The sequence below is a fragment of the Lepisma saccharinum genome, chromosome 17, assembly GCF_977018435.1.
Source record: "Lepisma saccharinum chromosome 17, izLepSacc3.1, whole genome shotgun sequence".
Lineage (NCBI taxonomy): Eukaryota > Metazoa > Arthropoda > Insecta > Zygentoma > Lepismatidae > Lepisma > Lepisma saccharinum.
The window spans coordinates 27,144,889-27,169,036 of NC_139245.1; the positions used below are offsets into that span (position 1 = coordinate 27,144,889).

Below are 24,148 nucleotides of genomic sequence, written 5' to 3' on the forward strand. Positions count from 1 at the left end.
GTTAAGCTTTTATTTTAAAAAGAAACTTTTTGAATCAATATGGTGTCTTTACTAATTTTGAAATGTTGTTTATTTGATTATACAATTAGTGCAAAATGTTTAATAAACCAATAGAAACTGTTTGAACCCGTTAAAAACCCTCCACTTATACATGGCCATGTCAACAAGCCTAGACATAATCAAACTATTACTCTATGCCAAAATTTATTTATTAATATTTCATATCAAGGGTACATATTAATTAATGTACTCCTATAAAGGTAAAAATTAGAAAGGTATTTACGAGTAAAATCGTTGGATTTGCATATCGACTTTTTAAAAATTGTCTCACTGATCTAGAGATTCTAAACTATCTCCTTGGAGGAAATATTGTTTTAGAAAAGTAGCATTCAAATATTGACCAACAACAATATTGGGCCAAATCCTAAATTCAATACTCAACCCCTCCTCCAATAGAACATATGTGGCAATCTAAGACTTGATATTGATATAACATTCTATCCACACACACACACACACACACATGTGTGTGTGTGTGTGTGTGTCTATATATATAGTCCCTCATGAAAGTCCCTTGGCACTTGGCAGTGTTCTTGGCAGTTGCCTCAAACTACACACATTGTATACAATTATGCCACTTTTCTTCATTCCTCTTAAAGGGCTAATTTTGTATTACAATTAGTGGTTTATAATTTTTTCCTTCAGTGTTACTTTTTGAAATGAGTAAATGTGACTTAATTATTTTTTAAAAAAGTTTCAAAAGACTGTTTTTGTGTATGCTTGTTTAGTTAACTATTCACCACAACCTTTAAACTAGAAAAGTTGTAGGAATAAATATACGCAGGAACCAGAAGTAATGTTTATGCTGGGGCTCAGCCGATATTACTTTGAACCGATACCGAGACTCTACCAATTCCCGCCGATACCGATACCGGAATATTATAATGATTGAAAGTTGTTCAAAATATGCATAAATTATGAAGAGTTTCGATTTGAAATATTCAATAATTGCATCATAATATTAAAATACATGTTACATAATCACAAAATCGAGTTTGTTGCACACAACTTTGAATTTTACATAACTTTCAGGATAATTAGACCCCGCGAAAATGTGGCGCAACATTTTTACGGACTCCGTGATAAACTAAAATACCTGAAAAGTATCGACCCGTATCGGTAAACCCTTACAGAAGTTGACCATGCACTTAGGACATGCAATGAACAGAAGCTGTTCATTTCGAATTTTGTCGAAAGTTTGCATCCATATAGTCAATTTGTACAAATGTCACGCCCAGTGACATTCTGCATATTTGGTAGCAGTAGTATCTTATTGTTTCAGGAAATCCCACATCAATTTATTCAGTTCGTCGGGTTTGTGCTGGTTTACGAAATGGTTGGCTCCTTTGATTATTTCCACCCTTAGGTTCGAAGTATGTTTCTTACTGAGTTCTAGAAAGTCGAAAGACAAATGCTTCTCCAATTCTCCGAACACATAGAGGCCGGGCACCTGAACAGGATTTCTGCCAACTTTCTTCTTCCAAATGTCGGCAATGAAATTTGCTCTGTAGTAGTTGATTGGTGGTGTGAGAGCTCCTGAAACGATATATACAAATATATATATATATAATATATATATAAAAAACAAATTTAAATTCGATACGGCATCTAGACGAAACAAATATATTCCCATTAGATTTTAAAGGTTAACTAGTTTATGCATGAAGCAAGTACCGTTTTGTACTTTCAAAATGTCAATGAAATAGTTGAGAACACATCTAACTACTGTAAAATTAACATTATATGGTATACCCAGACTATTATCAGTAAGTACTAAACCTTTAAAGTTATTTTTGTTACTGTAGCTGAAGAAGTAGTAATAACATTTAACATAGGAAGTTCATTGTTTCTTAAACTAAGGAAAAATCTAAACCATTGCAAAGCTTCGAGTTGCTTCTTTCTCATTGCACGAAGACGAAATTGATTCATTCTTTTTTTAACTTTACATGAAAATATCAAAAAATTTACCATTTATTTTTAATGTTGATCTATGAAAGAGCAGCCTAATGTGTTGTAGTATATGGATAGAAGCTAATAATACATTATGAAGTTTTCCTTTACATAATTTGACCGATATACATGAACATATTTTACATGCGATTTTAAGGTTTTCACTATTGTTAATAATAGTACTATTAATATTCATGTATGTATTGACTCAATCAAGGGGTCTCGGGTTCAATACCCGGTGGAGGCACATAGTGGTTGGGATCTCACTTTAAACTGTAGGCCCAGTCCCGATTATCCTTACTGTGCATAAAGTGGACTTTAAACAAAAACTCAAACAAACAAAACATGTATTGACTCCCCAGAAAAGTATTTTCCTGCTTACACCTGAATGCAGCACAAGTTAAAGATGTAATTCGCACATAATACATTGTCTTCAAATTAAATTAGTATGCAGGTTTTAAAATATACAGCATACGTATTATATAGAAATAGTACATTTGCTTGCTATCGTTATTGCAATGGGAATGACACAGTCTGAACTGACTTCCATTAGGTAAGTGATAACACTATAAAATATTTAAATATGGAGATTGGAGACAGAAATTTCTAAAATTTCTCTGCATCTCGTGCCTTTTAAACACTGATTGAAACAAACTAACATAAGTTTTTGCATCTTTGCGCTCAAGCTGAGGTTTAGGATGAGGAGGGGTGGGGGATCAAGAATCAGAAGTGTCTAAGACCGGCTACCTATACTTACAAGCAGACAGTAGCTTACGCCGGATTTTATCAAAGGGGGGAGGGGTTATTTCTAAAACTTTCTCCAAATTCACATTACCATTGTTTAATTATACTTTAATTAATTATTAATATTAATCATTAATTATTAATATTAATAATTAATTAATAATACTTATAATTAATTAAATAATTTAATTACTAATAATAATACTACTAATGCAGATGCTGTTACTACTAATATCACTACTATTATTAAGTAGTAGAGATCTATATAAATATATTTATGAAAGTAATAGAACAAAATTACTTTCTAGTCATTCGATTGTTAACAAATACTAGGAGCATTTTTTGTTTCTTTGTTACGAGATAATTGTCTATTCAACGGTTATTTATATATGATAGGTGAGACATTTTAAGTGTGCAGAAAATCCATAAAAGCAATCAAATATATTAAATTAATTGAAATAATCAAAATATGAAACTCATCCAAGGAGCTGCAGTAGTCTAGTTTGACAACCTCGCGGGAGATCCCCGGAATTAGTTGGAATTTATCCAGCCTTGTCCCCGCACCCAGCCTCATATAAATGGGTACCTGAGAGCAACCCTGGGGAGATAAACGCTGCCGGAGCCTGGTGCTGATCACCTCACCTGCAAAATGGCCGAGACTGAGAATGTGTGGGGTCCCAGGAGGATGATGAGGCGCGAGAATACATGTTGCTAAATTCCACTCCACTGAGTCTATAATGTTTTTGTTCAAAAGTAAGTTTATAGACATTCCAACACATTATCACTTCTAGGATATTCACAAAGCACTTCTTCAACATTATTTAATGATGTGGATGTAGACTCAACATCACTTAAGAGTTCACAAAGGGATGCGAAATCAGTACTGGGAAGAATGTTCGCAATAACGTCGGCACACTGCGACGAAGCAAGGAATTTTCACAATTCTCACGATAGTCACTGCGCGACTTTTTTTTTTTTTTCCAAAAAAATTGCAAAATTGAACTGTGCGGCCGCTTAGATTGTTTAGACATATCGACGGATCCCAAACTACACTGTAAAGATTTATGAGAAACACGCCAATACCGCTCTCAAAACCTACGGCCACGATAATTCACACCTGGTTATCTCGTTGTTCTTACCAACAAAACATTTCACAATAGTTAAGCTTATTGTCAGTGGCGCAACCACAGCGGGGCATTGCCCCCCTTAACCTTCGACGAAAGTAAACTCTAGGGGGGCAAGGGGGCAAACGTTGACGGCCAATGGAACTTGCAGGGGGCAGATAGAGTAGATAGAATTTCGTGTTTGGAGAAGTTCGCAAGGCTTGGACTATTCTGACAAAAAAAACTTACAGCTTTGTCTGTTTTCTTTATATTGCTTTCACATGCCATTGACCAAATACAGGAACCATATGCAAGGATAGGAACAACGCACATTGTAAAGTAGGTTTTGAGGGCAGAAACGTGTGTTATGTCTGTAAATCTGTAGATTAGTCCAAGTGTTTTCGTCGCTTTCGAAGTTAAGTAGTCTATGCGATGGTTGAGTCATTTTGCTATCAAAAATGACACCAAGATCCTTGTGCTGTCGTACGAACGGAATAACCTGGTTGCATAATTTGTAGGATGGTGTTGTGCTATTGGACTTTAGGGTAAACCTCATGACAACAGATTTTTCCGGATTTAATTTCAGATTCCAGTCTTGACACCAGCGTTCAATATGTTTGAGATTGTCTTGGATATAACATGGCTTGAAGTGAGGTAATGTTACGTTATCCTTATCACACTGTATAAAAGAGAAGTTGTATTTTTAAAAATAGAAGAAAACAGATTAAAATAACCATGGTAACAAAAATCAATAAGTATTAAAATGGTGAAGGAAGTGATAAGATTTCTTGCACCCGTACTTTATTTTCTTTAAATATAACAATTAATGTTAATTACAGCAATATAATTTGCATTGTCAATCGTTCTGAAAGTTCAAGCGCAGCGGTGGTTATCAATCATCACTCATCCTAATCTTTGCGATTATCCAAAAGTGGCAGAAGAGCGAAGTAAACTAAACCAAATAAATCAATCAATCAACGAGACTTTTGAACAGTAAGTCACGATCCCATCTTGATTTTACATACTGTGCTTGTTCTCCGTTTCATCTCGACTACTCTCGAGAGGCTATGGTCCTGTTCAGCCCAATTCGGTACATACCGGAAGCGCTTCACATCAGTTCGTAGGCGAGCGCGGGGGTAGTGCAACCGAGGGGTGAGGTGGAAGCAGAAGGCACCGATGTCAGATCTCTCAGATTTTCTCCCCGCCGGACCTCTTACGCCCTTGCTGCGAGAGCTCTGATTCTCTGTCGTCTGCTGGACGGTAGAGGTCTCAACACAGGGTGCGGCGTTGCAACCACTTACAGTGTCTTTTCGTTCTGTGGATTTTAACGCATTGGCGTTCAGCAGGTGAAAAGCGCGCTCTGAAATTTTTCGGCTTCTGTTTGTTATCGCGGTGTTCTGTATTTTCGTTAGCTTCTTTATCTTTTCTTGTTGCATTGTTGTTTTTGTTGTTTTTGGAACGAACAATGGCCTATATTTCTCCGAAATGCTACAACAACAAGCATAAAAAGGCAAATGTTTGTCCTCGGCCGAACAGCGAAATCTGTTGAACGTGTCGACTATTATTAAAATTAAGAAAGTCTTTAAAGCAGAAGAATGATAAGGGGCGATTCCACTTGAAAAATAAGATAGTTTTACCCAGGCTGCTATTAGGAGGAAAGTGTTGTTGTTATGTTTTAAAAATAACTTTAAAGGTTCCTGTACAAATTTTTAAAATATCTAAAATTTTAATTCCTACTTTTCATTAATTAGATGAAGGAACGCGCGAAGAAAAAACATTTGTTCCGTGTTCTCGATTTAATTGAACAAGTTTAAAGTTTACTTGATTCTCAGATAAGCTAATCGAGACTAGATTAGAATGGAATCAGAACCATTGTCAATATGACTGCACGGGGAATCAAACCCTCTACTCGATTACAAGACAACGTGGTTAATAACTACACTCTCCTTTCTTTTTAATTCTTGCACTGAGTTATTTTTCGAATAGCAGTCGTGATCCGAAACTGCCCTGATTCTTTGGTTAACTCACATTAAGTCAGGTTTTTTCATTATACAGAGGTTGGTTCATTTATATTGAGCCGAATTCAATGTTCAACTGTACCGCGCATGCACAACGCATCGCCGTGAGATTGCCACGAGGCAAGTAACAGTATCTCATTTGTCACGCAGTAGAGAAGTGTGGTAGTGCGTAGTCTGATGCCGCCGAAACTGAACAGATTCTGGGAGGGGTACATTGTTACCCTTTCCGACGGTAAGTTCACAGCGTCGCGCATCGTAGAAATGTGTAAAGTGCGTAATTTTCATGTAGGTCGTGCCACTGTAATTCATATTATACGGAAATATGCGGCACAGAGTCCTGGGCCCACCACACCGATGCTAGCAGATAGAAACCGGCTTCCCGTGAAGAGGACCCCGCCGCTATTGGGTGTTGTTCAGCGTATGGCGACCTCCGTGCGACAGCGTACGATGGCCAGCAAATGCCGCACATCGCAGGCGACACTCAACCGCGCCATTCACAGGGATTTTCGCCTCAAGGTTGTTCACAAGACCAGTGTGCACACTCTGAAACCAGACAAGATGTGAACCAGGTTGAACTGCACCAAGACAAAGCATCCAGCCACACGGCGAAAACCCCTGGAATTCTATCGCCGTATGGAACAGGAAACTGGAATTTCTGCAATTCCCTTCTCTGACATCCCTGTGAAGAGTCCAGATGCCAGCCCAATGGACTATTCTGCTTTCGGACTCCTCAAGCTGCGCCTGTCCCATCGTCGAGTCCGCGCCGTCTTCGACCTGTGGAAAGCCTGTAACGAGGAGTGGGATGCAATATTCATGGTCCAGCTGCTTCGCAGTCTCCTGCAATGGAAACTTCGATGCCGGGCAATAGTCAATAGTGGTGGCCTGCAGATCGAACACAACCGGTGTGGAAACACGGCATTTCCTAGGTAGGTGGCACATTCGAATTCGGCTCAATATAAATGAATCAACCTCTGTAAATAGCATTGCTAATATGTATCATTTAATTAATCCATGAGATTGTGCATTTATCAATAACATATATTACTTTCTAAACATAGAAATATCGTGATTATTCAGTAGTGCAGATGTGACGGAATCAAAGGTAAGCGAAACTATTGTTAATTTGCAGAATACAGAAGAATGAGACACAATGAGTGCCGTGCCAAGCTGTAAGCCATGCGCCGGTCTTTGTCAGTAGCAGACTGTTTGTTTGTTTCAATTGTTGTTATTTTCCGACCCAAAGCTGGATCAATGTCCATTGATTGATGTTTGTTTAAATTGCCAAGAAAAGATTGCCACCTCCATTCAGCTCATTTCATACGTGAAATGAGACGATTTACATACTGAAATCCTAAAAAATTGCGTGTGCTTTTTCGTGCATCTCACATCCTTCACCACTGAAAAAAAAGAAAACAAAACAAAAATATCTCTTGGCGTCGGCTGGAGCGAAAGCAGAGAACGAAGTGTGTAGCGAAAGCGTAAGCGCTTGCTGTTTTTCATTTGTTACACTTTAAACGTGGCAACATCTTCGCGCCAAGAAGGAAGTAGGACTTATTTCCGGTTTGTGCCGAACTGGCGTGAACAAGACAATAGTCATGTTGCTGCCGTCTCATATTTTAAACGACGCGAAACCGAGACTTCTTGTTACCGTGAATTAATATAAATATATAAATATTTATAAATATAATATAAATATTTTTAAGAAGCGTTAACAGACTAAATATATCGTAGTAATTTTGTTGTATATCGTAGTACAAATTTAAAAGAACTTTTTAACACTAATGAAATTATTAATAATAATAATAATAATAAATTAATTAATTAAAGCAATTACATATGATATATATGACTAAAGAAACAAATGTATTTAGGTTAACTTTGTTAACAGTTCTCAGTCCAGTGGATGAAGTGATTAAAAAAGAACAGGTCGTACTACTGCAACAATATAGATATATAAGCTGCATATTTATTCTACTCGGATTATAATTCACCAATGTACGAACTTCTACTCCCACCCCCCAGGGGTTAAAATTTTTCGACCAGAAGGGGAAGGGAGACAAATATGCATGGGAGAAATTCTCTACTCAATACTTCCCACGTAAGAGTTTACAAACTGGAAGAAAAAAAATATTTTCCCCGTCAGACTATGCAGATTCTCTTTTTATGTTATTCTTCTGTCACCGTCTCGCTCCATTTTTTTTAAAAATAAATAGATTTACGTACCTGGCTTTCCAAAGGTGTACGTGTAAGCTTCCACATTATCGTTAGTGGAGTCGATATTTTTCGTATGAGATCCAACCATCGACTGGAAAGTTTCCAAGAGTCTCATGCTGATCAACAATTCCGGAAGGAAGCGAACGTGGAAAAAGAAAACGTACCTGAGAAATAAAATAGTATTATTATTATTACAAACAACATAATAAATAAAATATTATTATTACGAACAACATAAATTATTTCAAATATTAAGGTAACATACGACCAGAGTTCGAAAACCAGACCCTTTCTTTGTCTGGTGGCAATAACGTTACCCCCTCATAAAACATTCTTTCAGTTTGAATTTATCATGTTCCTGCAGCACCCTTATAATAATTAACATCCCTTTCTCTGACTGTAACGAAGTTATATACACTATAAGTGAAATACATAATTTTAGGGTGAGATTCATCTTCAAGGGTAGGGCCGTGCTCTCCCTTGCCCCCTCTCCCTTTCTGGACAACCTTGGTTGGTTTTGGTTTATTTATGACCTTTTATTCCCTTAAAACGTGTGAAAGTTCGGCCCCCCTATCCCTCGCTTCTCTCCGGCCCTCTGGATTTCTTCCTACTTTAATCCTTCAATCTCTCCTTTCACCTCACCCTGGGTGCCAAGCGAGCAGATTATATTTGCGCCGGAATTACAAAGGGGGGGGGGGGTCACACAATAATTTATATTTTTATGTCCCTGGTTCGTTTACACATGTACAGAAAGTTAATATACAACTTGTTAAATGGACAGTACAGTAGTTCTTTGAATCATAACATTCTAGTAGGATATATTGGTTTATTATACGTAGTTATATATATACATATTTTACATAGCGTTTCCATGTGTGTCTGCATAGACCAAATTACCAAATCTCTAAATCAATATAATTGCGCACCTATGGCATAACCATCGGCACTTCCTTTACCGCAGAGTTAGCATAACTATCTCTGCGGGCCTATCCTCAGCTTAAATGATATTCCGTTCATTACAAATGCGTTTCCTTACGCCTTCCTTTGGGCATCAATTATTCAAAACGGAAATATCTAGTACATATTCAACGCTTTTTCTAGAAGGGGACTTGGGACAGCAACAGGGGCTGGCTCAACCAGATGCTACATTATTATATCCAGTTTAGCCACCATAAGTGGACTAAACTTGAGGAGACGTTCCTCTTTCGTCGATCAATGGGGAAACACTGTTTTTTGCTAAAGCCCACTGTGTCACGGGCTGCTAATTTAATAAATAACTAATTAACTCAACTAACTCAACTGAGCTGAGCTTAGCAACGCAACAACGAAGAATCTCTCGCCTCACCTGCTGGGCGAATTAAACATTACATGAAATATAATACGGTCAGGATAAGTGCCTAACAGTCGGAGTTACCGAGAATAAACCTAGGAGGATTTTGATTTTAAATACCTGAAATGACGTTACATAATACTACGGTGTTTCTGAATATACACATATATTAAAGCACAGATAAAAACACAGTACATCTTGCCCTCTTTCACTCGATCTCACATTCATTCTCTCATTCCATGGCATATGGCGACAATATGACAATTACAAAGGTTAGATTATTTACTACTTTGACCATACTCTTGCTATGTCTTGGCTACCTTGCCTTTTACAATTTATCGTTTAGGATTTTAAGTATAAAGTGAATAATTCTTCCTTGTGCGAACTCCTTCTATCTTTTCTGAAGGTATACATATATTCAATAAACTATTGTTTGCTGTTAACATAAACTCTCATCTTTAACATTGATTACTCCGCCGGAAAACAGATGTCTAGGGATGCCATAGCACTGATTTAAGTTAAGCAATGATTTGATTCACGCAGATTCGCGGTAGATAGTCGTCATCTTTCTCACACACGCACATGGTTGGATCTTACCTTAGCTGCATTCCCTCTGACCTGGGTTGGGTGAAAGTGGTCCTACAGTTTTGGAAGGCCTCCCCACGCTCCATCGTTGCACCTCGCGGTTATCCTGGTTGGCGAGAGTGGATCAGTCGGCAGCTCCATCTGGCCTCATCGGATCCTGGCTTCACTCGTTCACTGTCGACTCCATACGACAACTTGCGCAATAATAGGTCAGTTCTTCGCGGTCACTCGTACGTACAGATACGTGACTTGGGCGATGAGACGAACGTACGCGATGAGCCATTCGCGGTTTCACATGGATATCAAATATTATTAACTTTCACTACTTTGGACGTTGTTTCGGACGGTTGACACAGGTGGACGTGTCTGGCGTTATTCTCACATAACCACACGTATGTGCACGGATGCGTTGACGGCAAGGGGGAGTAACGACCCCCTGGTTCTATTCTGCTCTACTCCATGGCTCTGAAACACTCACTCGAGGAAAAACAAATCCAGACCTCGAGTCTGCTTGCAACTCGCAGCTCGGTCGCGCGTAGCTCACACTCCGGTGGCGATTGTAGGCAAACTGTGTAAAACTGTTTCAAATCATCCCTTTTATTCCAGATTTGAACGTAGTGACGCGCTACCCTCTATGATCAGGTGCTTGTTTATTGTTTCTGGTGCTTTGACCGTTGTCCTCCTATCCTGGTCAATGCTCACTCCGGTCCTTAACCTTTGGTAGCAGCCCCTCGCGCAGAGATTAGGCTAACTTTTTCTCCATTGTAGTCAGTCACGAAAAGCAAGGACATCTCAGTAGGGTAGCTTCTCCCTTTCAATTCAGCGTTGAATCTTTAATAATTCATAACTCCCGTAGTTCTGTTCTGATTAGGCTCAAATCTTGGAATCAGTACTTTCATGATGTAGTCTTCCGCTGGTTGAAATCTCATCAAATTCGGTCCATTGGTTTAGAAGTTGCATTTTTCTTGTTATTCCCATAAGAATGCATGTAAATCCGAATTCGGGCGAAAAACGGTGGTTGAGCAAGCTAGTGTTGGCTAAGGCAGTTCGCTAGACACCTGTATTCGCGACGGATATTAATAATACCAATTGCAATTAATTCCTACTAACGGGCAATTAGATTAATTACTTGTCACTCAATATTTGACCGTTATAACTGGCTCTTTTTATAGTCGAGGTAAACGTCCGTGGACGTGGACCCCGTAGCGTTGGAAAATTCCACTGCAACGGTCTCTTGAAAGACAGCTAGCTCCCCCAACTGGGAGGTGAAAATAGGGGAATCTAACATCCAGCAAAGCACAATCCAATAAGCATATACACTTGCATGCAATAATAACATAAAAGTACACTCATGGAAACATATTACTTAACCCTACACCTTGTAGCTGGCCAGCAATTAATTAACATATTACCAAAACCAGTAATGGTCAATCCGACCGTTACAAACGTTATGATGACACGTAAATTTGACGTCAATAAAATCCATTTAATGACAAATTTTCTGTTTTTACCCCTCCTTTAGAAAATTTTCTGAACGAAGGGAGCGTGGGCGATGCAATCAGCTGTTTACATGTAATCCTACCCTTTATTCCGTGCTAAGTGCTTGTATCATCCTAAGTCGAAAACCGTATACAGCGATAGAACAAACGTTGTTGAATTTTTCGACAAGGAATCAAGATAGGGAATCCATAAATATGGCAACAAGGGAACACTGGGACACAAACGAAGGCGAAGCGAAAGGCAAAAAACAAATGACTATCCACTTTATTTAGCCGGGACTCTTCCCATCTTGGTTGAGCTGTAAGTCTCGGTCTCGTCTCGATCTTATGAACTCCTGCCTTGTTTTCTCGTCCCGTGACTCTCCGGAAACATATTTCTATATACGTTCTTGTTTTATTTTTTTAAATGAGAGAACAAAGGAAACATTTAATCTTGGATAGCTAAGCCAAAGAGTCAACTCACCACGATTTTAAGAACTGCGAAGGAGTTGTGAAAATGACGTCTCTCCAATCATCAATCTGGGGGGCATCCATGATGATGAATTTTTCAACCATATTTGAATATTTTTCAACAAAATCCCAAGCAATGATTCCTCCCCAGTCATGAGCCACAATTATACTCTTCTCGCGACCTAGAAGCAGAAAGTAACACAAAATTAGATACATTTCTGATTATCGCCATTTTTAATATGTAACGGCAGATTGTTTTTTAAATAAACTTTGAAAAACAAATCAGAGTAAACACTTCAAATCCTGAACAACTGCTAGTTATTTTTTTAAAAAAATCACAGTGGTATAGTCCTCGCGTTTACTTCGTTAACGTCGAAGACTAAAGAAATCCGCCGCCACAAACGTGGGTGGGGATAAATAGCGGGCGAGTTGTTTTCGTCCAATCACACTCAACCTTCAGCCAATGGGCGCAGCTGTCATCCTGCTCGTCTACTCCACGTGGAGTCTCAGTCACATGACTGCAGATACGCTGTTGCCGTACTTTGCAACTTCAATACGGACACCGTGGGAAAGTGCTAGCTAGTGCTAGTGCAGGAGAGGGACAAGGTGGCGTACAGTAGATGTGTGGCAACAGTGTGCATTGAATGTGATTGTTGGAGCTGGTGGGCGCGCTCAGTGGACTTCAAAGCCAGCCGGTCGTTAACGTAGCTAGCGCGTCGACTATAACCTCAACACTACAACAACAGTACTTAAGTAGATTACATACCCAGACTATGAATTAATTCCCTAATATCTTCAGACAAAATCTTGAGCTTGTAAGGAGCCAATCCTTTTGGCTTTTCAGAGTCGCCATAGCCTCGCATGTCGACTGCAACAACCCTAAACGACAAAAGATACAAATATATAAATACAGTGGAAAACTTCAACATCTCGAATTCCTTGATAAGTCGATTTTTTTGTAATCCCCTTGAATTGTCCATAACACTCAATACTAATTTTACCTCAACAACTCGAATAAAACCTTGATAAGACGAATTTTTGTACAGTTTATGGGATGCTGTTCGAGTTCAATAACTCGAAGGTAGAGTATGAAAACCTCTGAGAGTCGAAGTTAAATTCTAATCACCTCTATAACTCTAAGTTTTAGTCCCACGGACCTCAATAAGTCCAAGTGTAGGGTGCGTACGTACAATGTCAGGTGATCAACAATCATGTCGGGATTTGAACTTCCCCACGTTCAGAAGGGTCAGTAAACTTTAGACCTCTATAACTCGAAATCGGCGATTTTGGCCCTCAATAACTCGAACCTTGGTAAGTCGAAATCCTTGATACCTCGATTTTTTCTTTTCCCCCTCAAGTTCGAGTTATCAAGGTTTCACTGTAATATATTCCCCTCGTGTACGTACACTCACCGGCAATAAAAATGAGACACCTATATCTTGAAATTCTCGCTTCCCTGTTTGGCGTTATGCGTGTTGCATAACTCTACGGAGTTGGTAGAAGTTGCCATTGAAAATTTGCTATTAGAACGAGAACCCACTTAACGCCTTGCAGAGAAGCCAGCATTTCAGGACCTATATGTCCCCATGTTTATTGCCGATGACTGTCATTTCACTTAACTATTGAACCTAAAGTAACACAAACACAGTATGACCTCAATAATAAAGTTTCCTTTTAAAGTTGGTGACTTTTGGCAGCAAAAATGCAAGAACTTTCATTTGTATTTTTTGTACAAATTTTGTAAAATTATCTAGCCATTAATCCAAATTGGTCAGATTCCAATGATAGCTCAACTCGATACCCGAGTTCAACGAATATTTTGAAGTCTCCACCATTGTGATACAGAAGAAGTTCTAAGAATTTTTGAAGGCACCATGTGCATTTTATGAGGAAAAATTTCGGGATTGTGGTGTGTGTTTCTAACAGTGTAGCCAATCTTATAACTTATTATTATACCTTGACTCGTTTTTGACACCGTCTAAACACCAAGTTGTTTAGATTTAAGGATCGTAGATAGGCTATATGAAAGCCTGATATTCGAATTTAATTGGCTGCGAGAGGTGTGGGGGTATAGCTCTGAGGAGCTACGTCAACACTCGACCAAGCAAGGGGCTTGCCCGTGAAATAAGAATAACTCACGATTAAATTTAAACACTTCAATTGACTGGTCTGGCAGGGGTGTGAGAGAATGATAGAAAGGATTTAGGAACGTTCGTTACCTGTAGAACTCGGTGTGAAGATCGACTCGCCGATCCGTTGATCAAACTCTCCTGAAATAAAACTTCTTTTGATAGCGCACTTCTCCTCTCTCTAACTCCTTTAGCGCCGGTCGATAATTCGACTATAAGGCGGAGGCAACAACTATTCACGCCATAACTTTCTTAGTTCAACTGCTTGTATAATTGCGAGGTTACGACTGTGCACGCGATAGATTTCAGATACCGACTGGTGGGAGAAATATTCTCTCGAGCTATTTAAATGAAATTCGAACTTTCGGCCGTTGAGAGACCGCGTCTCTTGCTCGGCGGTTTCAGCGTAAAGCTGTGTTTGCATTATCTTTCCTGCGATTCCGGAAGAATTCATATCATCGGATTTTTACATCCACTGAAGATTGCAGGTGAGGTGGTCCCGGGTTCGAATCCTGCTCGGGCATGGTTGTGTGTGAATGTCCATTTATCATTTTCATAATTTCATCACTCATCCCCATCTTCGCAAATTAGCCAAGAGGCACAAAACGCGAAGTAAAATAAAATAAATAAAATTTAAAAAATCCAAATCCTTTTTATGAGGTGATAAGACTATCGAGCTATGGCGCCCGGGATCCTGGGTTCAAGTCAAGGTATGATACGATACTTATTCTTCCCTTCTTCCTTTTACTCTTATTCTCTTCATATTCTTTCTTCCTTTCCGTTGTATTTTCCCGTTCTTGTTACCTCTTTCTTGCAGTTTATTTCATAACTTCTTGATCTTCAATTTTTCTGTTTTCCTTCCCCTTTCGGTTTCATTTTCCGTGTACTCTCTCTCTCTCTCTCTCTCTTTTTCCTTTTCTCTTTCCCGCTTTCTCCCTGTGCCTCTGAACCACGCTTCGATATTGCTTCCTTCTCCTTTCTCTTACTTTTTTGTTGTATATCCCTCTGTTAAAGCCTTACATATGGCGTGGTGGTAGCACTGTTCTGTTGCTCTAAAATTTTTTGGTTCCGTGTTCGATTCCCTTTGGAGGCTTGGTTGGTTGGTTGATTTAGTGTTTTAAGTCCACTTTATGCACAGTAAGGCTACTCGGGACTGGACTTACAGTTTAAAGTGGAATACGAACCACTATGTGCTTCCACCGGATATCGAACCGGGACCCCTCCCTTTGGAGGCACTGCACAGTAGTTTGGGCTTCTCTATACTGTAGGCGCAGTCCCGATTACTATCAGTGTTGCCACATGAAGGGAAATTTCCCGTTTGCAGGGAAATTTGGACCGAAATTTTATCTAAAAGGGAAAAGGGAATTTCGATTAAAAATACCACAATTTCAGGAAAATTTTAAGATATCTGACTCTACATTATAACATTATATGTTAAGTTCCAGTTTCTTATGCATATTTTTATTTTTCTGCTCCCTTGAATACAAGCCTGTATTTACTTATATTTCTTTTATGTTTATTGCACGTCGCTTTCCTTTATACCTTCGGATAATTGTAACGATGAGAATGAACGATTTATTGGTTTCCTGACCAGGATTCAAACCTGGGGAATCTGACCAGAAAGCGATGAAGCTGACATGTATGTGAAAATTTTGTTTAATTTTTTTATTCATACGAGCATGGACCAACGGAAATATGTATTGCTACTACTACTACTGCTTCTGCTACTACTACCACTGCTAATAATAATAATAATAATAATTATTATTATTATTATTATATTTGTTTAGGTAAAGGGAAAAATTAGTCCAAAAAGGGAAATTTTGCCCCTTGGAAAGGTAAATTGTGCCCTCAGATTGTGGCAACACTGATTACTATACTTGAACATAAGTGGACTTAAAAACAAGCTTTGAAAATATTTTTTTTTTGACAAATGATTGCAGTTCCTCTTAGAATATTTTATACGGGCACCCTTGAACAATGTTACCATTCCGGAAGTCCTTGATGGAGGGTTACCAAGCGCCAGCTTTAAAAAATCAAAAGGTGGAATAAGTGGCAAAAAATATTTAAAAAATATTCGATTGATTACTAGAAAAGGGAATATATAATCCCGGACAAGCCACTCAGAGTTACCACAATAACGAATAGGTACGTAAACCCTAGAATATTGTATGTGTTTTTCAAATAAACTTACCAATACTCCTTTTGAAACTCCCTCAGCTGATATCTCCAGGAGTACCAGAATTCTGGAAACCCATGGATGAAAAGCATCAGGGTTTTCTTCCTGTCTCCCGCTTCGACATAATGCAGTTTGATAGTCTGTTAAAGGAAGAGGAATGAATGCTAAAATTAGTACAGTATTAAATCCGGAGAGCATGTTTTCATGTTCCCCAACATATTGGGAAAAAGATTATGTACATCAGAATATATTTTGTCTCGAAAAAGGTGTACTTACGACGTACAGTCACGGACACTTCTGGGTTGTAGCAATACCATTGAAGGTATATGGGGCTGTTACAACCCAGACGTGTCTGTGACTGTACACTTATGGAGGGTAGCGAGCGCTCCGTGCAGTGCGAGCAGTGCCGGATTAACAAACTTAGCGGCCCTGAAGCAAGATAAGCAACGGGGCGCCCTCCGGCCCCTCTCACCCCTTAGTTTGCCTTCCCATTCCTAATCTCAGATTGATGTGCGTTTACGCAAGCTTTTGTTTTTTTCTGTCCAAGATAGCTCTCACACAGGCCCCTGGCGGGATCCCTCCCGGGGCCGCGAAAGCTTCGGGGCCCTAAAGCGGCTGCTTTCTTTGCTTTATGGTTAATCCGGCACTGAGTGCGAGCATTCCGTCTGCACAAAGCACCTCATGGCCGCGCATAACGGTGGAGAGGGGAGCAAGCGAGTGCGCTCTGCTGCAAACTGCTGGTAACTGGAGCCGCGTTTCTCCTCCATGCACTACTTCCACTCTCACGCGCTCATTGGTCGAGCCCTCTCCAGTCTTTACTTGCGCAGAGAACTTGTTTTCGTCCTTTGCTCCAGAGAGTCAATAGTGGTTCGGATCCCACTTTAAACTGTAGGTCTAGTACCGATTAGCCTTACTGAGCATAAAGTGGACTTAAACCACCAACTCAGCTCAGCTCCAGAGATTCCGGCAGAGTGTTTATTTATGTTGTATCAGTTATAAGAACTTAGTAAAGAACAACATTGAATATATTCAAATTGTAACATTTATAGCTGACTAATTACGTGATACTTTCGTCACAATTTTCTATTGCGGGTCGATATTTCCACTCCCCCGTTTGTACGCTGACGTAATGGAAGTACGTCTGCCGACAGCAACAGCAGCGACACCTGGGAAAGTTTGGAGGTAACTGCAGAATTCCAGCTACGCCGGTGCCCGATCTACGCTTACGCGAAACACAAGTTCTAGCAGACGTTCCCACTTCATAGAGTCGACGTTGGATAATGGGCCAGTACTGGAAAATGGACTGGCGATCAAGAAGTTCGCCAAGTATGCTTAAGTCCCCAAGTGTCTCGTGTGTTCTGGCGGGTGTAGAGGACTGATAATTCCCGTTTACAGCGGCTGATGTCGAATTGGAAATAGTTCTCCATAGTCGTTCAGAAAGAGAGTCGACTGACTGTTCCAGACACTAGAATTTCGTACAGCTATTTTTCGATCCTGTGAGCATCGACGACTGTGTGCGTTTCGAAGAATCGTGGTGGAACTATCCCGGAGCAGCTGGTCATCGGGGAAGAAATGTAGCCGATGTAGATGGGGCAGATACCGAAAACGTCGCCAGATTACGGAAGCTGACCATTCCTTCAATCCAAGGAGAGACTAATTGTATAGAGAATGAAGCACGTAAAAAGGTTGGAATTAACAACAGGTAATTAAACCAACACTTTGAAATTCTCAAATTTTCTTTATCAAAGGGAGAAGTCATTTTGAATCGTTACTCAGTTGTTATATGAAGTGACATGGAATCTGTTATAATTTCGCAAAGTAAATTAGTGAAGTGACACCCCCCCCCACACACACACACATTCCACTAAGTTTCGTTATTAATTTAATTACAGATACTGAAATTATTGCGATCAACTGCCAGTGCCAAGAGATATGGGCTGTTGCAAACTTTTTACGCTCTTTAAATATTTCTAAAAATTATCCTCAATTTTGAAAAATGGTCGCCATCGTACCGTGAATCCTAATAAGTAAAGTGGTCCGCTGTGCATTGCACCACGCCATGAAGGCGTATAGGGAGTGTGGAGTTAGGACCCCACACTTTCTTGATCACGGTCGAAGGTGGGTGCGATGTGATCAGCACCACGCGCCCTGGCCACCTTTAACCACCAGAGTTTCCTCCAGGTGCCCACTTGACGCCCAGAATCCTAATTAATATTCACCTCCCTTTCAAAAGTGTAAAGTGGCATTGTTTGTTCACTAAAGATAATTTTTCTCCACTTTTCAAAGCTTTTCATCTTGGTGATTTCCATTTTTCAGAAACTGTTTGTCCTACCAGGTGCAGATTTAAGACATCCTATGTATTTTAAAGCAGGACGTCATGCTAAAGGTCCATGAATTTTTAATAAATTCAATTCCGGTCCAGGAGAGAAAATCAGCAAGCCTAAATGGGTTCTGGACCGTAAAGAACCTTTTATCTGTAAAGTATTTCAATTCGGTCCAGGAACCTTTTTTGCCGGATGAATTTAAAATATAGTCCAATAACCTATTTATCGGATCAATGTAAATAGGGCCCAGTTCCATACTGAAATTAAACAAGACAGATGTCTGGAATATTGATTGCAATTGTAAACGATGTTATGCCGTCCGGAAAGAGCTCTACTACATCTTAATATGTACAGACTCCCAGCGCAATCATCAGAAAGAGGTGTTATGGTGCTGTTCCGTATGAAGTCGAAGCTAAAGGAATGAAAAATAACATCAATATTTGACGGAAGGTTGAAATGCAGATCGTCCGTTCCACTTGCCAAGCTTTTATTATTAAATATTTACAATTACTGTTACTGTTCTTAAACATTGTAATTTATATTACGTTCATCGTAAAAATTACATTGTTTGTATTCCTTTCCTTATGAAATCAAATAAGGGTTATTAGCTCTTCGATATAGAAAATTAAATCCCTTTAACATTTTTTAACACGTCAATATGACCCATTTGCATTCCAATACCAGAGAAATACATGATAATTGCAGTTGCCCAAGATAAAATGTTCACGTTTGCTAATTTATTTTTGTTTCATAAGGTCACCAAGGTGTATTTTAGCAGGCCATAGCAAGCGCTTTCTTGTCAACAATTCCTTGTCCTCGTTCATCCAGTTTTGATAGTCGTTGTCAAAAAAAAAAAACAACAAAAAAAAACCAGCGAATATGTACATTTTCGGAGAATTAAATATCAAGAGGGAGCTCCTATTTGAGCAACCGGTAATTTCAAAATCAACCATCGAGTTTAAATTTTCCCCGCGTTTGTTTACCTACTTAGCAGGCTCGCAATCATGACGCCTCCATCCCATAATAAGTATTTATTTCGATTACGTCAGTGAAACTCGCCTGTAGAAAAGTCGTATATGTAGCATTTATTAATTACAAAGTCAATCCATTACTGGCAATTGCGAGCTTGTGCTGCATGATTCATATATTCAGGATAGTATTCCGTTTTTAGAGGGCTCGTATTCGTAGTGTCGAAACGAGTCGTCAAGGAGAAAAAAAAAGTTAAGAAAAGTTGTTTGCCTTAATAACCTCTTTATGGTGTGAAAGTTTGTGCGGTAACGCGTTGTTATCGAGGCAAGAACGAGACAGGCATTTACAACTAGAGACGAAATCGAGTCATTGCCAAGTCTCGTCTCCTACCAACCGTACATCTAAGTATGTAAATATGCGACATCAAGATAGCTTTATTTCAACCTACTTGTGACGAGCGACCAGAAATATAATCTTTATCAAAGACATTTTTAAAAATGCATTTAAGATAAACTTTCGCACTCTAGTAAGTTAATAAAATTCATTCTTGTAAGTTGACCCGGAGTATTTTTACAATGTGGAAATGCAGGCAACATAATAAAAACACATGGAAAGCCGTAAACATATATGTCGATGACCTTTGGATTCATAACTCGATAAGTTAGAGCCTACGTCGGGAAAGACAGAGTCGGCATCCTACAGCACGCATGTCGTGCATGTCAATCCTAAATGGTGCGTGACAAGTGTAGAGTACGAACCATCGTAATTAATAACATTTTAGCTCGTGTTTAAGCATCAGGCAGTGGCGTAAATGTCCTTCACCCGTCGCCAATTCCAGATTCTTATAGAAATAATGCATGTTAACTTAAAAAGAAAACTGAATCATAACTCCACTCTCTTACTCTTGCATCAAATACACCTATAATGTTTGCCAGACTTCATGCGTATTCAACTATTTCTTCCCAAAGTGCGCTGCGTGATGACGTCAAGTTGAATATCACCCTTTGCAACGATGAGGATAAATGATGAACTGATTAGTGATTAGATAAATAATGGCTCCATTCCGTACCCGGGACTCGAACCTAGAACATCTGGCTTTGTAGCACATTACGATAAATGCCCTGTTACAGCAGCTTTTTGGACTACAAAACTTCACATGATATCATCTCTACTCCTTCCAGAAAGAAATCTGTCTCACTGGTAGGCGTTCAACATACTTAGGTTAATGCTTACCAATGTTTGAAAGTAAAAGTTACTCTTTCTAGTGACAGTAACGCTTACTTGCTTTTTAAAATTGTAACTGTTACTTTTCTATACATTTAAAAAGAAATTAACCAAATTATTGTTTGTTAAAAACATATTAAGTAATTATAATTTTAGTATATACATTTGGTAGGAGTATGTTTTGCTTGACTTGTAACATTTTGAAGTGCAAGGGCTTCCTATGAATTTTGTTTCACATTTAAACACATAAAGTTATTACAATTTAATGAAAATTGATATTAATTTTAGATGCACGTTCAACGACTTACATTTTATGTAAAATAAAGCCAAAAAACATACAGCTACTGTTAAAATTTATTTTATGTCTACTTTATGCCCTGCCCAGATAAGCTAATCAGGACTGGACCTACAGTTTTAAAGTGGGATACGAACCACCAGGGATACCTTGATTACAAGGCGACGGCTTTACCCACGGCCATCTATATTCCACAAATGCCAATTTTGTCCCTTGGTCAGAAAATGAAGGCGTGTGTATAAATACCGTTTCAGGCCATTTCTGACAGGAATACACGAATTCTATAGTTGTTTTTTTTTTGCCTACTTTGATCATTATTTCGAAGGTAACTACTTTTTGAGTGCCTAATTCTGGAAAATGATGAAAATATATCTCGATTTTCATAGCTTTTAGTGCCTATGTTGTATTTTTCGATGCTTTTTTGCTTGCATATTTTGAGTTTTTAGTTGGTTGGTTGGTGTTTTATTTTAAGTCTACTTTGTGCACGGTAAGGTTAATCGGGACTGGACCTACAGTTTAAAGTGGGATCCAAACGACTATGTGCCTCCACCAGTTATCGAACCCGGGACCTCTTCTTGAGTTTTTAGTGGTTCTATTGATCCTCATTCTTGTTATAAGCCCATTCCTCCCTTATCTTCCTAATAACGATATGAACACGGGTAGTGTAAACAATATAGGGCACTGAAAAATAGTATAATATTGGAGATGTAACAAATTTATTAAAATGTTTTGATAAAACTCGGTCAATAATTAAGTTGAGAATTATTTAAGTGTATAATGATGACATTTTTTTTTCTTAAGCCCGGGGACTTTATGAGGAAAATTATTGGGTGGGCTCGAGCCCCACAGGCTCATATAAGTCCGTGCCACTCACGGTAATTGTACTAAACTAAGTTATACACTTCAAAAATAATAACTGTAACGGCGTTACTTTGAATAACTGAAACTCAGTAACTTTTAAAAAGTATCTTACCGAAGACTTGTGCTTACCTTTAGTTTGATGTATGAATGCTGCATAGGCCAGTTCGAATCCGTCAGACAAGCCGGTGGCACGCCCTTTCGTTCTGGCTTCCATCGTACAGTATTTCGCTTAAACAACCACGACACTAGGCTTACAGTCAATATAAGAAACCCGTATATCAGAGCTAACCAATGTACAAAAAGGCAAACAACTAGATAGCGACAACCCATGGGAGATTCCGTTATGTAACACTGCACCAGATTTATCCTAAAACGTATTGGCTTTTAATAACCGCAGTTCAAACTGTCCTGAACATCTGATAACATCAGCAACTACGACGACCTTCAGTGTGACATGGTATTTAACAATGACAATGAGTCATCATATCAGTATCTTACTCCCCGTGCAAACTCTTGGCCCGCTATGCAGAGTGGAAAGCAAATAAAAAGTCTCTTATCTTATTGCGTTCCAGTCGTCGTTAAGTATAGTGTCCACACTGCATGTTGACGTTCGTAAAGGCAAAAGCAAAAGGTCATAAATGAACGTGAAGGTTCACTTCCACTTTTGTTTTCAATTGTCAGTCCTTTATTGAAAGTTGTAAGCAGGAGGCAGGTCATAAATAACTCAATTTATGTCGCGTACAGCTGACGGCAAAGCTGGTCAAAGTGCCAGTCTTCACGTTCAACCACTCCGTTATCCACAATGTGAGTTAATGAGTTTGAAGACTTGAAACAAAACAGCTCAGAGGACAACCTCTGCTCTAGTATCAGTGCAATTTAGTTCCTTACAAATAAAAGAAGGAAGTCCACCATTATTTTTGTCACCTATTGTGCCTGGTTTCAATCGCCACAGCCAGGTTCACAGTCGAGAAACGCAGCAGTCTTTCGATACATACAAATGGAATAGACACGAGTACTACTTACTACTGGAGCCGCGGTGTCTAGTCGGTAGGACGTCTGAATGCCACGCGGGAGACCCGGGTTCGATTCGTATGGTGGATGATCTAATGTCGGGATTTTTCAGGCCTTGTCCCGTATAACGTGACCCCAGGGCTCACCCAGCCTCAAATAAATGGGTACTTGGGGGTAAAGGCGGCCGGAGCGTTGTCACGGTATCTAGTGACATGTGAAACGCAGTTCGATATAAATTATTTTTTGTTTATTGATTCATTTTATGCACAAACATGAAAGTGTGAGGTTTGATCTTATTTTTGTGAATAAACTTGTATCCGAGCCAGACGTCGGGAGTTGGGGACGAGTTTTTCTTGAGTGACAGCCGCCGCTTAGAACATGACATATTTGCACCAACGCGGAGATAAGGGAAGATTATTTTCGCCGCTACCGGGCTCGAGTCGCAGCAGGCGTTCGAACCCATGTTCACGGATGACCAGGAACACCAGCTGGAGCCCAACTCTGCAAGGATCCAGGACGCGTCGCTGACCGCGCCTTTCAAGACAATGGACAGAGGTCATTTCCATCCCCTGAGAAAGCGAAGCCAAGCCACTAGAGCGTCCTTTTCAACGGAAGAATTCGAATCTCTTATATATATGCGGTGCTACCATCCCAGAAACAGTTTTTACCCGGATTTCATAGAGAGAGCATCTCCGCGCTACACTCTCGCGTGATCATTGCTTTGTGTCCGTGAACTTTGTTTCCTTACGTACTGTGAGCAACTTGCGGATAGGGAGTTACCAGTGTGCGCCTTATTTTGGTGAAGATTACACGGTGATTTGTTTTTGCCAAGCGTGGACTACATAAGGATGGAGGGCTAAAGAAGATAGAGAAGGGGGGCGTCGCTTCCCTGACGCCTGCAACGACGCCGAAGCCAGTCAGACGACGCCAAAACCAAACACTGCCCAAAGCCCGAAGGACGCTTTCAGCTCGACGTCCCAACCAAAGCCCGAAGGACGTTTCCAGATCGACGTTCCAACCGAAGCTAGTTACCAGAGAAAGAGAGGGAAGGATGATACCAGAACGACGCCCAAACGAAGCCCGGCACCAGAGAGAGATGATTGCAGATCGACGTCCAATTGATGCCCGACACTAGAGATATTCCGAACCGGCGCGTGACCACGTACACCCGACGCTAGTGACAAGAGGAACGCCCGAAGTACT

At 39.6% G+C, this 24,148-nt stretch overlaps 1 protein-coding gene across 1 annotated transcript; it reads right to left on the minus strand.

Annotated features, from left to right (window-relative positions):
* Window positions 1–46: 46 nt before the first annotated feature.
* Window positions 47–22,352, minus strand: LOC146001245 (epoxide hydrolase 4-like). Its single transcript, XM_083138547.1, has 6 exons — window positions 22,064–22,352; window positions 16,277–16,401; window positions 12,720–12,832; window positions 11,967–12,135; window positions 8,099–8,253; window positions 47–1,596 (listed from the first exon to the last, which is right to left on the minus strand). Exons 1-6 carry the CDS (start codon window positions 22,262–22,264, stop codon window positions 1,331–1,333), a joined length of 1,029 nt encoding a protein of 342 aa, XP_082994673.1. The 5' UTR covers window positions 22,265–22,352; the 3' UTR covers window positions 47–1,330.
* Between the last annotated feature and the right edge of the window lie 1,796 nt (window positions 22,353–24,148).

Excerpts from the sequence above, each read along its gene's own strand:
- LOC146001245 (XM_083138547.1), bottom strand. The coding sequence starts at position 22,264 with ATGGGTTGTCGCTATCTAGTTGTTTGCCTTTTTGTACATTGGTTAGCT. Across the intron at positions 12,136-12,719 it reads GGAATTAATTCATAGTCTGG|GTCGCGAGAAGAGTATAATT; the intron begins GTATGTAATCTA and ends TTCTGCTTCTAG. Across the intron at positions 1,597-8,098 it reads GTACACCTTTGGAAAGCCAG|GAGCTCTCACACCACCAATC; the intron begins GTACGTAAATCT and ends ATATCGTTTCAG.